The sequence below is a fragment of the Ambystoma mexicanum genome, chromosome 6q, assembly GCF_040938575.1.
Source record: "Ambystoma mexicanum isolate Mex_15411 chromosome 6q, UKY_AmexF1_1, whole genome shotgun sequence".
Taxonomy (NCBI): Eukaryota; Metazoa; Chordata; class Amphibia; order Caudata; family Ambystomatidae; genus Ambystoma; species Ambystoma mexicanum.
Window position 1 is genome coordinate 1,684,816,286 of NC_090937.1, and position 14,712 is coordinate 1,684,830,997.

A 14,712-nucleotide genomic window follows, 5' to 3' on the forward strand; every position below is an offset into this window, starting at 1 on the left:
ATTATTTACTGGTAATAACTCAGGCCTCAGTTAAACCTGCCTTATATTGGCTTAAGGTTTGGAATTATGATGATTTGGTTAATGTTTGTGAATGGTTATTACACATTAGGAGTTTAGCGGGTGGAAGGAGTCTCAAATGGCTGGCACATGTTAAAGAAATTCTTTTGAATTTGGATCGGCCGGACCTTTGGGAAAACCCACGTGTTCTCTCTATTCAGGAAACTAAGCAGCTGAAGGCGTGTATGACACAGAGAGCTCTGGAATATCAAATTATGGATGTTTTGTGAGAAACCAGAGGGTGTGTCACCCATGAGTCCCCCGGGGATCTATCTGTCAGGTGGCTAGAGCACGGCCATCGCCTTTGAATCCAGGATCTGGGGGTGGACAAGTGCGGGAGGATCACCTGGTTGAGGTGTCTTCAGTAGTGGGGGTGAGGCAGCTGATGGTGAAACGCGGTTTTCCCCCATTTTTTGTTCATCTGCCCCATCCTATTTTGTTGGCTACTCCAAAGTCCCAACCCACCCCCTTTTTACACAAACATTGGGCTAAGGAAGAGAGTGACTGCGAATAACAAGACTAACTCTCATACATCGTACTGGACATATCCCGCTAAACAGGTCAGGCATAGTCATGCACTTGACCTCAAGTGCAAACACCTGATACCCACTCGCTATCCTTACACGGATAAATGGTAACACAAAAAGACACACTCTGAGCAAGGCAGAACACGAGTACGAGCAGAACTTCTGGGACAATTGCACATCTACTGGAGCAGAGCGACAGACTAAAGAGGGCTGCAGATAGAAAACCCCAAGGGGTCCCTACTGGAGGTTGATGCCTGCAACATGCCACAAATGACACATGGAGAAGACCAGATCACACAACTTAAGACTGCATTGTGTTGTAAGTATGCCAGCGACCCTCCTGGGTGAATGGCAGAGTTGGGAAGGCGAGGCCAAGTATGTGGTACTAACCTTCACCTATGAAATAGAAATCACAACACTCAGAAAAAGACGCACACAGGCAGTGAGTTGACAAGTGACCTGAGAGACCGGTGTGTGTGTGTGTGTCTTAACGTTATAAATAGAAACAGTGTATCGCAAGAGAAGGCTGCATGGATGTGGAGAAAACACGAAGAAGGGCAGGCCTGTGAGTGACCTTTGATGTAAAGGCTAGCTGTGGAATCAGCTATACTAAGTACCAGAGTGGTCCAGTAAAAGTAAGTAGCCCACTCAAAAGTCTCTGTGAAAGCCAAAAAACAAATGAACAGCAAAAGTTAAATAAAGAAGATTAATTCCTAGAGAAAGGAAGAATGAAAGTTAAACCGTGAACTTTGATTCAAAGTGATCCTGCGGTGGTCTGTAAAGAAAGCCACACACATTCGAAAGTCTTCGACATCCAAAGTGGTCCGAGCCTGACAGAAGGAGACCCAAAGTATAGTAAGCTTAGGGAAGGGAGCCCCCTTCCAAGTTTGTGTTGACCTTTATTGAGAGAGATCTGAGCCCTACAGAGGGGGACCAAGAGAACTGTGTGGTGAAAGATCTGAGCGCGACAGAGGGGGATCTTTGTGCACTTTTGGTTGAAACATTATTTTAAAATGTCAGAGAAAGTTACTTTTTCACGTAAGGCCAGGTGTGCCTCGATCCATGGTTTTGAACTGTATATTGTGTTGGAAGCCGCGCCAGAGTGTGTCATCATGCCTACAGAGACCAACCTTATTCTGTGAGGTTTAACGTGGGGAGGAGAACTGGTTCAACCACATTATCATTTCAACACTGATTTTTCCATTTGCATACATTTCTCCTTTACACACTTTTTTTAACAAGAGATAGGGCAGGCATTAGGTTTTGATAGCATAGGCCATTTTGTTTTGATGGTCTCCACTAGGACTGCGTTATTTAATATTTGGTGGTCGAGCCTACTCCCATCCTAGTTATAGGGCAATGTAGAAGTTTCTCCAGCCCCAAAAATTTCAATAAAGGTTTTACAAATCATACCCATTGTGCCAGTGTCATACTTTTGATACCATGCCTTCCCAAGTTGCTTCCCTAAAACTGGCCCCAGGTTATTGGAATCCAGAATGGAGTATGGGCGTAAGGCTTATATAGAAATGGTCTTCCCACCGCTAGAGGGATCTCTGTACCTTCAGTTTAGATTGGGCATTTTGCCTGTATCAGCTTTTACTATAGCATGGAGACAAGATGCTTCGGTGAGATACTGCTTGTGTGACATTTTTAATGAAACACTGTTGCAGTTTAGGAAAAACAGGGTGATTCTGGATTGTTGCGCTAACCTAAATAGTCATGATTTAAATAATCATACATTTCGTTAGCAAGATAAAGGTTTGTAGAATTTGTTGGCTGCAATTCTGTTCTGTATGATTCAACACTAATAGGTTAGTAAGCTTGTGTGATTGCAATTTTACTCTGTATGATTCACAAGTTCAGCCCTTCAGCCAACACGTGTTTCGACAATATGTCTTTGTCACAGCTTGTTGATGTAATTTAGGGGTTGTTTTCATGGTTTAATTACGTTCTCACGATTGAAATGGCTCTAAATATGGAGCCCTTTGGCTTATTTGAACAATTCAATTAGTATTCAATGGAACAGTGGCTGGTTTTCAAGTGTATATCCCGGTGGGAGGCGAGGCATCCTTCAATTTCTCGTGGCTACTTCAATCATGAGAACATTATTAACCACTGAAAACGACCCTGAAATTATATCAACAAGCCTTGACAAAGACATATTGTTGAAACACGTGTTGGCTGAAGGGCTGAACTGTTGAATCATACAGAACAAAACTGCAGTCAACCAATTCTTCAAACCTTTATCTTGCTAATGAAATGTTTGATCATTTAAATCATGTCTATTTAGGCTAGCCCAACAATCCAGAGCCACCCTGTTTTTCCTTATTTGCCTCTTGTGGTTAGGAGTGGAGCCTCTCGGCTCTGGCTGTGCAGCAAGCCCCATTCCACGTAAGGACATCAACCACACTGGGAGTCGGATCTACTCACTTCACTTTAACCGGTGCATTTTATGTTGACATGCGAAAAATGCTTGGTTTGAGGTGCCTATATTTGCGCCAAATCTTTATTGATAAGGGAATCTATCAAGCTGCTCGTGCGTTGAAGTCTTTAAGTCAATGTTTATCTCCACATGTCACTTATGCAACAGCACGCTATATTTGAAGAGCCTGGTGGCAGAGGAACAACGCCTTGAATTATGAGAAGGCGGGAACTCCATAAATAAAAACAAAAATTAAAATACTAGAATTCTCGTAGACTTGTATATTCTGTCACACAATGAATAACCTAGGACTGACAGTCTAACAGACAGGGGGACAGAAGGGGGCCTGAACATCCTGGGGTGACTATGCATACTATTCACACGTACATAAATCATATTCCAGGATCGATGCATATGGGACACAAACAATGTGTGTGATCAATAAGTGGTGGCAATCCCTTCTTGGATATTAACAATGCTCGGGCTGCATTCCCATTGGCTACTAAAGATGTCATGAAATAAATCATTGCTCACAGTACAGAGAGTGCAGGAGTATGCTGAGATGCAACCTAGGGGGCAATTATCAGAATCCCCAATAAAAGGGGTCTGGATCAGGTTATGGGAAACTGTCAAGTAACAGACCCATTTACACCTACACAACAAAAAAACAGAGTGTGCTCCCCCACTCCCTTCCTGAATATTAGGGAGTGGGATTTTGAAAAAGGCAACACAAGTGGTATCCCTTTGGCCAATTACCTTCAGTACATGGCAGTAGGGCATATGTATAACCAATTAGGAAGGCAAATTGGATGATATTGGGGAGTTGTGGGGGTCTCCCGTACACTTTGACTTATTGACAAAAATGTAATTCCATCTGTCTCTGTGTTTGGGGCAATATACATTTGCCTAAATATAATGAAGTCATCCGTGATTACTAAATACACAGGTCAAACATGTGTCCGATTTCTGACAAACTGCTGACCTAGCGTCAACACCTGCCTTTATCGTTTTATATGGAAATGTGGAGCTTTCAAGCTAGTTTAGTCATTTCTGAAGAAATGAATTAATAGAACGTATATGCACAGCCCTGATGCTTAAAATGTTTGTTTGCCTAGCCTGTGTTTTATTCCTCATACTCTTGGATACTAAAAGGGTCTTAATAAAAAATTAAACACACTATTCCTGCTGCATATGACCTCTCTCATGTTATACTGTATGAATGAGAACCACTAATCTGCCACCTATTAGGGTGCCTGTCCCAAGAGATGGCTCATCAAAGTCTTGTAAAATACTACGTGAGTTAATAATCAGGTTACTACTACTGAGAACCAGTCGCCTGTTACATGTGAGGCCTAAGATTATGAACAGGTTGAAACTCATAATGTGCATCTCCTTTTGTTTTAACAGGTGATTGACGCCCCAGAAATGCAACAACAGTGATTGTTAGATTCTCTGGACTAATGTAGAGAAAAGCTTCAGTGTTGAGAATATTTGCAAGCATCGTAGAAGTGTGCACATTTGAGCTCCAGTTGTCTCTTCAGAGTATTCAGGAACTGAGACTGAGAAGCCTTTTGGCTACCAGATGGCTTCCGTCCATGCAACCCCATTGTGGTAACCAAGCTTGGTCTTTCTGTCACTCCTGGGGCAGCGGGATATCTGGCATGGTAATGGCAATATTTGATGTGGAGTAAGAGAAGCATTTATGTTTTTGCTCTTACTCCTGATAGAAGATATGTGAATGTTATTTCATACACATTCTGAATGTAAAGGTAGTTGCTTTAAAGCATTTAGTGAAACACTTGTAAATGTGAATGGACAGAGCACATCCTTGCGCTGAATGTTTTTAAAAGCTTTGATCAGAGGAAACATCGTGTTTGTCACCAGAAATGATCTTTGCACGGGAAAGCTCATTTGTGCACAGAATCTGTGGCAAGTGGCCATTTCAAGAACATACTTATTGCCCACATGAGAACATAGGTAAACACCCTTATCAGTGCACTGATTTTTAGAATAGTGTCCATTTACATGATCCACTTGTCTGCCTCCAAAATATGCATACAGGTGAGAAACCTCATGTGTGCACTGAATGTGGAAAAGGGTTTGCTAAGAGTGGATATTTAATTTGCCACCAGAGAATACATACAGGTGAGAAAACTCATGTGTGCACTGAATGTGGGAAAGGATTTGCTCGGAATGGGCAGCTTACTGGCCACCTGAGAACACACACAGGTGAGAAACCTCATGTGTGCACTGAATGTGGGAAACGTTTTGCTCAGAAGGGCAATCTTGCAAACCACCAGAGGACACATACAGGTGAGAAACCTCATGAATGCACTGGATGTGGGAAACGGTTTGCTCAAAAGGGAGTTCTTACTATTCATCAAAGAACGCATACAGGTGAGAAGCCTCATGTGTGCACTGAATGTGGGAAAGGGTTTGCTCAGAAGGGAGATCTTACTATCCACCAAAGAACACATACAGGTGAGAAACCTTATGTGTGTATTGAATGTGGGAAACGTTTTGCTGTGAAGTGTCATTTTACTAGCCATCTGAGAACACATACAGGTGTGAAACCTCATGAGTGCACTGAATGTGGGAAAGGGTTTGCTCAGAAGGGAGATCTTACTATCCACCAAAGAACACACACAGGTGGGAAACCTCATGTGTGCACTGAATGTGGGAAAGGGTTTGCAGTGAAGGGTCATCTTACTTGCCACCTGAGAACACATACAGGTGAGAAACCTCATGTGTGCACCGAATGTGGAAAAGGGTTTGCTCGGAAGTGGCAGCTTACTAGTCACCTGAGAACACATACAGGTGGGGAGCTTCACGAGTGCAGTGAATGTGGGAAAGGGTTTGCTCAGAAGGGAAATCTTATTCGTCACCATAGAACACATACAGGTGAGAAACCTCATGCATGCACTGAATGTGGGAAAGGGTTTGCTCAGAAGGGAGATTTTGCTAACCACCAGAGAACACATACAGGTGTGAAACCTCATGAGTGCACTGAATGTGGGAAAGGGTTTGCCGAGAAGGGAAATCTTACTATCCACCTGAGAACACATACAGGTGAGAAACCTCATGAGTGCACTGAATGTGGGAAAGGGTTTGCCGAGAAGGGAAATCTTACTATCCACCTGAGAACACATACAGGTGGGAAACCTCATGTGTGCAGTGGATGTGGAAAAGGGTTTGCTCAGAAGGGAGAGCTTACTATCCACCAAAGAACACACACAGATGGGAAACCTCATGTGTGCACTGAATGTGGGAAAGGGTTTGCAGTGAAGGGTCATCTTACTGGCCACCTGAGAACACATACAGGTGAGAAACCTCATGAGTGCAGTGGATGTGGAAAAGGGTTTGCTCGGAAGGGGTATCTTACTATCCACCAGAGAACACATACAGGTGAGAAACCTCATGTGTGCACCGAATGTGGAAAAGGGTTTGCTCGGAGGTGGCAGCTTACTAGTCACCTGAGAACACATACAGGTGGGGAGCTTCACGAGTGCAGTGAATGTGGGAAAGGGTTTGCTCAGAAGGGAAATCTTATTCGTCACCATAGAACACATACAGGTGAGAAACCTCATGCATGCACTGAATGTGGGAAAAGGTTTGCTCAGAAGGGAGATTTTGCTAACCACCAGAGAACACATACAGGTGTGAAACCTCATGAGTGCACTGCATGTGGGAAAGGGTTTGGCGAGAAGGGAAATCTTACTATCCACCTGAGAACACATACAGGTGAGAAACCTCATGTGTGCACTGAATGTGGGAAAGGGTTTGCTCGGAAGTGGCAGCTAACTCACCACCTGAGAATACATACAGGCGAGAAACCTCATGTGTGCACTGAATGTGGGAAAGGGTTTGCTTGGATGCGACATCTTATTCGCCACCAGAGAACACATAAAGTTGAGAAACAGTATCAGTGCACTTAATGTGTGAAAAAGTTTGCTGAGAAGGGAAAGCTTACTATCCACCAGAGAACACAAACAGGTGATAAACCTCATGTGTTCACTGAATGTGTGAAAGGGTTTACTCGGAGGTGGCAGCTTACTATCCACCAGAGAACACATACAGGTGGGATAACTCATGTATGTGTTGAATGTGGGAAAGTGTTTGCTCAGAAGGGAGATCTCCCTGTGTACGAGAACGCATACAGGCTTAAGGTGCTTTGTCCAGGTGATTGTGCACACACACACACCTCTTTCCTACAGTACATCTTCCACCCTTGACCTCCCTGTTCCCTTAGTTCTAACCCTTCAGATGAGCATTTCCTGTTTCAGAAGGTTGCCGGGGTGGTGCAGCCTTTTTGGTTTCAGCTCCCTATATCTAGAATGCCCTCTGTCTAAGATTGCATGCCACCACAGACCTTGTGACCTTCAGATGCTTGCTGAAGACACATCTATTCTGGTTTGCCTTTCCTAATTCGGATGGATTTGTTATGTTTTCATGCCCACCTGCTGTCTGAACCCATAAACCTTTGGGTGAGAAAGTGCCAAAGAGAATGCATTTAATAACAAAAGAAAGCAGCTCTTATTCCCAGCCCTACGGATTCGTGGTGTATTGATCACATGTACTGGCCAAGAATTGGCAAATACTCCCATCAAAAAAGTAGCAGTACTCCCAACTAGAAAATTGGAATCATTTGACGCATAGGTGCCGGCCTTCCTTCTCTCACCCCTCGGCTCCATGGATATGTTCAGGCCAGTCATGCAGTGCCACTGGAAGCAGTAGACACATAGGTGCTGTCCTTCCTGCTCTGATTCCTGTGCTCCATGGATATGCGTAGCCCAGTGATGACAGCCATGTAGTGCCACTTGAAGCAATGGACACATAGGTGCCGTCCTTCCTGTTCTCACCCCTCGGCTCCATGGATATGTTCAGGCCAGTCATGCAGTGCCACTGGAAGCAATGAACACATAGGTGCCAGCCTTCCTGCTCTCACCCCTCCACCCCATGGATATCTTTAGCCCAGTGATGCCAGCCATGCAGTGCCACTTGAAGCAATGGACACCTAGGTGCCGGCCTTCCTGCTCTCACCCCTCCGCCCCATGGATATGTTCAGCCCAGTGATACCAGCCATGCAGTGCCACTGGAAGCAATGGACACCTAGGTACCGGCCTTCCTGCTCTCACCCCTCATCTCCATGGATATGTTCAGCCCAGTGATGCCAGCCATGCAGTGCCACTGGAAGCAATGGGCACATAAGTGCCGACCTTCCTGCTCTCTCCCCTAAGCTCCATGGATATGTTCAGCCCAGTGATGCCAGCCATGCAGTGCCACTGGAAGCAATGGGCACATAAGTGCCGACCTTCCTGCTCTCTCCCCTAAGCTCCATGGATATGCGCAGCCCAGTGATGCCAGCCATGCAGTGCCACTGGAAGCAATGGGCACATGAGTGCCGACCTTCCTGCTCTCTCCCCTAAGCTCCATGGATATGCGCAGCCCAGTGATGCCAGCCATGCAGTGCCACTGGAAGTAATGGACACATAGGTGCCGGCCCTCCTGCTCTCACCCCTCAGCTTCATGGATATGCTCAGCCCAGTGATGCCAGCCATGCAGTGCCACTGGAAGCAATGGGCACATGAGTGCCGACCTTCCTGCTCTCTCCCCTAAGCTCCATGGATATGCGCAGCCCAGTGATGCCAGCCATGCAGTGCCACTGGAAGTAATGGACACATAGGTGCCGGCCCTCCTGCTCTCACCCCTCAGCTTCATGGATATGCTCAGCCCAGTGATGCCAGCCATGTAGTGCCACTGGAAGCAATGGACACATAGGTGCCGGCCCTCCTGCTCTCACCCCTCAGCTCCATGGATATGCGCAGCCCAGTGATGCCAGCCATGCAGTGCCACTGGAAGCAATGGACATAGGTGCCGGCCCTCGTGCTCTCACCCCTCAGCTCCATGAATATGCGCAGCCCAGTGATGCCAGCCATGCAGTGCCACTGGAAGCAATGGGCACATGAGTGCCGACCTTCCTGCTCTCTCCCCTAAGCTCCATGGATATGCGCAGCCCAGTGATGCCAGCCAAGCAGTGCCACTGGAAGTATTGGACACATAGGTGCCGGCCCTCCTGCTCTCACCCCTCAGCTTCATGGATATGCTCAGCCCAGTGATGCCAGCCATGTAGTGCCACTGGCAGCAATGGACACATAGGTGCCGGCCCTCCTGCTCTCACCCCTCAGCTCCATGGATATGCGCAGCCCAGTGATGCCAGCCATGCAGTGCCACTGGAAGCAATGGACATAGGTGCCGGCCCTCGTGCTCTCACCCCTCAGCTCCATGGATATGCGCAGCCCAGTGATGCCAGCCATGCAGTGCCACTGGAAGCAATGGACATAGGTGCCGGCCCTCGTGCTCTCACCCCTCAGCTCCATGGATATGCGCAGCCCAGTGATGCCAGCCATGCAGTGCCACTGGAAGCAATGGGCACATGAGTGCCGACCTTCCTGCTCTCTCCCCTAAGCTCCATGGATATGCGCAGCCCAGTGATGCCAGCCATGCAGTGCCACTGGAAGTAATGGACACATAGGTGCCGGCCCTCCTGCTCTCACCCCTCAGCTTCATGGATATGCTCAGCCCAGTGATGCCAGCCATGTAGTGCCACTGGAAGCAATGGACACATAGGTGCCGGCCTTCCTGCTCTCCCCCCGCAGCTCCATGGATATGTTCAGCCCAGTGATGCCAGCCATGCAGTGCCACTGGAAGTAATGGACACATAGGTGCCGGCCCTCCTGCTCTCACCCCTCAGCTTCATGGATATGCTCAGCCCAGTGATGCCAGCCATGCAGTGCCACTGGAAGCAATGGACATAGGTGCCGGCCCTCGTGCTCTCACCCCTCAGCTCCATGGATATGCGCAGCCCAGTGATGCCAGCCATGCAGTGCCACTGGAAGCAATGGACATAGGTGCCGGCCCTCGTGCTCTCACCCCTCAGCTCCATGGATATGCGCAGCCCAGTGATGCCAGCCATGCAGTGCCACTGGAAGCAATGGACATAGGTGCCGGCCCTCCTGCTCTCACCCCTCAGCTTCATGGATATGCTCAGCCCAGTGATGCCAGCCATGAAGTGCCACTGGAAGCAATGGACATAGGTGCCGGCCCTCCTGCTCTCACCCCTCAGCTCCATGGATATGCGCAGCCCAGTGATGCCAGCCATGCAGTGCCACTGGAAGCAATGGACATAGGTGCCGGCCCTCCTGCTCTCACCCCTCAGCTCCATGGATATGCGCAGCCCAGTGATGCCAGCCATGCAGTGGCACTGGAAGCAATGGGCACATAGGTGCCGGCCCTCCTGCTCTCACCCCTCAGCTCCATGGATATGCTCAGCCCAGTGATGCCAGCCATGCAGTGCCACTGGAAGTAATGGACACGTAGGTGCCGGCCCTCCTGCTCTCACCCCTCAGCTTCATGGATATGCTCAGCCCAGTGATGCCAGCCATGCAGTGCCACTGGAAGCAATGGACATAGGTGCCGGCCCTCGTGCTCTCACCCCTCAGCTCCATGGATATGCGCAGCCCAGTGATGCCAGCCATGCAGTGCCACTGGAAGCAATGGACATAGGTGCCGGCCCTCGTGCTCTCACCCCTCAGCTCCATGGATATGCGCAGCCCAGTGATGCCAGCCATGCAGTGCCACTGGAAGCAATGGACATAGGTGCCGGCCCTCGTGCTCTCACCCCTCAGCTCCATGGATATGCGCAGCCCAGTGATGCCAGCCATGCAGTGGCACTGGAAGCAATGGGCACATAGGTGCCGGCCCTCCTGCTCTCACCCCTCAGCTCCATGGATATGCTCAGCCCAGTGATGCCAGCCATGCAGTGCCACTGGAAGTAATGGACACATAGGTGCCGGCCCTCCTGCTCTCACCCCTCAGCTTCATGGATATGCTCAGCCCAGTGATGCCAGCCATGCAGTGCCACTGGAAGCAATGGACATAGGTGCCGGCCCTCGTGCTCTCACCCCTCAGCTCCATGGATATGCGCAGCCCAGTGATGCCAGCCATGCAGTGCCACTGGAAGCAATGGACATAGGTGCCGGCCCTCGTGCTCTCACCCCTCAGCTCCATGGATATGCGCAGCCCAGTGATGCCAGCCATGCAGTGCCACTGGAAGCAATGGACATAGGTGCCGGCCCTCCTGCTCTCACCCCTCAGCTTCATGGATATGCTCAGCCCAGTGATGCCAGCCATGCAGTGCCACTGGAAGCAATGGACATAGGTGCCGGCCCTCGTGCTCTCACCCCTCAGCTCCATGGATATGCGCAGCCCAGTGATGCCAGCCATGCAGTGGCACTGGAAGCAATGGGCACATAGGTGCCGGCCCTCCTGCTCTCACCCCTCAGCTCCATGGATATGCTCAGCCCAGTGATGCCAGTCATGCAGTGCCACTGGAAGTAATGTACACATAGGTGCCGGCCCTCCTGCTCTCACCCCTCAGCTTCATGGATATGCTCAGCCCAGTGATGCCAGCCATGCAGTGCCACTGGAAGCAATGGACATAGGTGCCGGCCCTCGTGCTCTCACCCCTCAGCTCCATGGATATGCGCAGCCCAGTGATGCCAGCCATGCAGTGCCACTGGAAGCAATGGACATAGGTGCCGGCCCTCGTGCTCTCACCCCTCAGCTCCATGGATATGCGTAGCCCAGTGATGCCAGCCATGCAGTGCCACTGGAAGCAATGGACATAGGTGCCGGCCCTCCTGCTCTCACCCCTCAGCTTCATGGATATGCTCAGCCCAGTGATGCCAGCCATGCAGTGCCACTGGAAGCAATGGACATAGGTGCCGGACCTCGTGCTCTCACCCCTCAGCTCCATGGATATGCGCAGCCCAGTGATGCCAGCCATGCAGTGCCACTGGAAGCAATGGACATAGGTGCCGGCCTTCCTGCTCTCTCCCCTCAGCTCCATGGATATGTTCAGCCCAGTGATGCCAGCCATGCAGTGCCACTGGAAGCAATGGGCAGATAGGTGCCGGCCTCAGCTCCATGGATATGCTCAGCCCAGTGATGCCAGCCATGCAGTGCCACTGGAAGCAATGGGCAGATAGGTGCTGGCCTTCCTGCTCTCACCCCTCAGCTCCATGGATATGCTCAGCCCAGTGATGCCAGCCATGCAGTGCCACTGGAAGCAATGGACACATATGTGGCGGCCCTCCTGCTCTCACCCCTCAGCTCCATGGATATGTTCAGCCCAGAGATGCCAGCCATGCAGTGCCACTGGAAGTAATGGACACATATGTGCCGGCCCTCCTGCTCTCACCCCTCAGCTCCATGGATATGCTCAGTCCAGTGATGCCAGCCATGCAGTGCCACTGGAAGCAATGGACACATATGTGCCGGCCCTCCTGCTCTCACCCCTCAGCTCCATGGATATGTTCAGCCCAGTGATGCCAGCCATGCAGTGCCACTGGAAGTAATGGACACATAGGTGCCGGCCCTCCTGCTCTCACCCCTCAGCTCCATGGATATGCTCAGCCCAGTGATGCCAGCCATGCAGTGCCACTGGAAGCAATGGACACATATGTGCCGGCCCTCCTGCTCTCACCCCTCAGCTCCATGGATATGTTCAGCCCAGTGATGCCAGCCATGCAGTGCCACTGGAAGTAATGGACACATAGGTGCCGGCCCTCCTGCTCTCACCCCTCAGCTTCATGGATATGCTCAGCCCAGTGATGCCAGCCATGCAGTGCCACTGGAAGCAATGGACACATATGTGCCGGCCCTCCTGCTCTCACCCCTCAGCTCCATGGATATGTTCAGCCCAGTGATGCCAGCCATGCAGTGCCACTGGAAGCAATGGGCACATAGGTGCCGGCCTTCCTGCTCCCACCCCTCAGCTCCATGGATATGTTCAGCCCAGTGATGCCAGCCATGCAGTGCCACTGGAAGCAATGGGCACATAAGTGCCGACCTTCCTGCTCTCTCCCCTAAGCTCCATGGATATGCGCAGCCCAGTGATGCCAGCCATGCAGTGCCACTGGAAGCAATGGACATAGGTGCCGGCCCTCGTGCTCTCACCCCTCAGCTCCATGGATATGCGCAGCCCAGTGATGCCAGCCATGCAGTGCCACTGGAAGCAATGGGCACATAGGTGCCGGCCTTCCTGCTCCCACCCCTCAGCTCCATGGATATGTTCAGCCCAGTGATGCCAGCCATGCAGTGCCACTGGAAGCAATGGGCAGATAGGTGCTGGCCTTCCTGCTCTCACCCCTCAGCTCCATGGATATGTTCAGCCCAGTGATGCCAGCCATGCAGTGGCACTGGGAGGTGTTCTACAGCTATTACTGACTGATCTGTAGAGGAACTGTAAAATAAAAACGCATATTTTATGTTACATGAATTGCTGGACAGAAAGAAGCATAAAAACAGTTAAAAGATGTTTGTACTTAAGTAAAAAACGCCTCTACTGGGTATAAGAAATATATTTCCAATCCCTGGAAAGTAATATCACTTTCAACTTCAAAACCTCCAAATTTAAATTACCTGGCGGTCTCCTAAGTACGATGGGATAAAGTTGCATTCTCACGTGGCTAATTACACTATGTTTGGCAACACCCATGTGAAAAGGCAATGTTCCTCAAGGGGAAAACCTGGAGTATGGAATCCATGAACTGGAATCTCCAATATTACTTCAGAAGTCAGTTTCCAAGGAATGCATCATCTCACCTTGAACACCTCCTCATTGAACACTGTAAGGTTTTCGCTTTTGCAGCAAATTCTCTACAACACCACAGTCTCTTGTTTCCCTTTCAGCATCCCCTGTAGTGTATTACACTATTGCCTATCTCTAACGGAACACTTTTCTGCTCAGGACCCCCTCTAGTGTATTACACTATTGCCTATCTCTAGTGGAACACTCTTCTCCTCGGGATCCCCTCTAGTGTATTATACTATTGCCTATCTCTAGTGGAACACTCTTCTCCTCAGGATCCCCTCTAGTGTATTACACTATTGCCTATCTCTAGTGGAACACTCTTCTCCTCAGGATCCCCTCTAGTGTATTTCACTGTTGCCTCTCTCTTTTGGGGCAGAGTAAGATTAGTAGAGTGTTCCCTGGCCTAGGGTCCGCATGTGATGGTACTTTTGCATAAGGGAGGATGCAGGTCCACTGCTAAAGCACCATCTGATAAGAATTTGGTTTGGTGTGAAAGGCTTGGAGTAGATGTCAAGTGTTACATATGGAAATGTTTTTAATAAAAAGTGACATTTTATGAATAGAATAGAAAGGTCAAATGGAATAGAAATGTTCACTGAGCTGTGAGGTAATAACACGTGTGAAAATCTGGAAATAAAATGGGGCCTTTCTGTCTGAAATGAAAGTGCTGTTGTGTTTTGATATCATTGCCGTTATCTCTGAATTCCAAGAAGGAATAGTGGATATAAATGTGTCCCAAATTAAATTGATCCTGGAATTTAAACTTTGCCCACCTGAGTACATAAATTGAATGAAATACTGATTAAAAGAATATTGAGCTCCAGCCAAAATGTCAGTGTCACTGTGTTATATTAAACATATATTCTTAGTTGGTCTTCCATTCTTATGTTTACTCAATCTCTTTTTTCTGGCCTCACTCTGGAGTAAACTGCTTCCTGGAGCAGAGGCGATTCATTTGTTTTAAGTAGTGGGTGACGTCTCAATTTCACTTTTATGCTGGAATGAATGTGGTTTTCACCTTTTTAAAGTTCCTTCTCTCACGTTTGTAATTC

General features: G+C 49.0%; 2 protein-coding genes across 5 annotated transcripts in view; both read left to right on the top strand.

Annotated features, from left to right (window-relative positions):
• LOC138517060 (zinc finger protein 268-like) overlaps nucleotides 1–14,540 on the top strand; it is an 87,512-nt gene extending 72,972 nt beyond the window's left edge. For 2 of the 4 annotated variants that reach the window (XM_069632570.1, XM_069632569.1), the window contains one exon: nucleotides 4,414–14,540. In XM_069632570.1, the coding sequence (XP_069488671.1) occupies nucleotides 5,058–6,941 (1,884 nt within the window). In that variant the 5' untranslated portion in view covers nucleotides 4,414–5,057 and the 3' untranslated portion in view covers nucleotides 6,942–14,540. The remainder of the gene's footprint in view (nucleotides 1–4,413) is intronic. The other 2 variants (XR_011282351.1, XR_011282352.1) reach the window with 2 other exon arrangements.
• LOC138515439 (nascent polypeptide-associated complex subunit alpha, muscle-specific form-like) overlaps nucleotides 9,812–14,712 on the top strand; it is an 88,021-nt gene continuing 83,120 nt past the window's right edge. Inside the window, exon 1 of the mRNA XM_069630280.1 lies at nucleotides 9,812–10,193. Within this exon, the coding sequence (XP_069486381.1) occupies nucleotides 9,812–10,193 (382 nt within the window). The remainder of the gene's footprint in view (nucleotides 10,194–14,712) is intronic.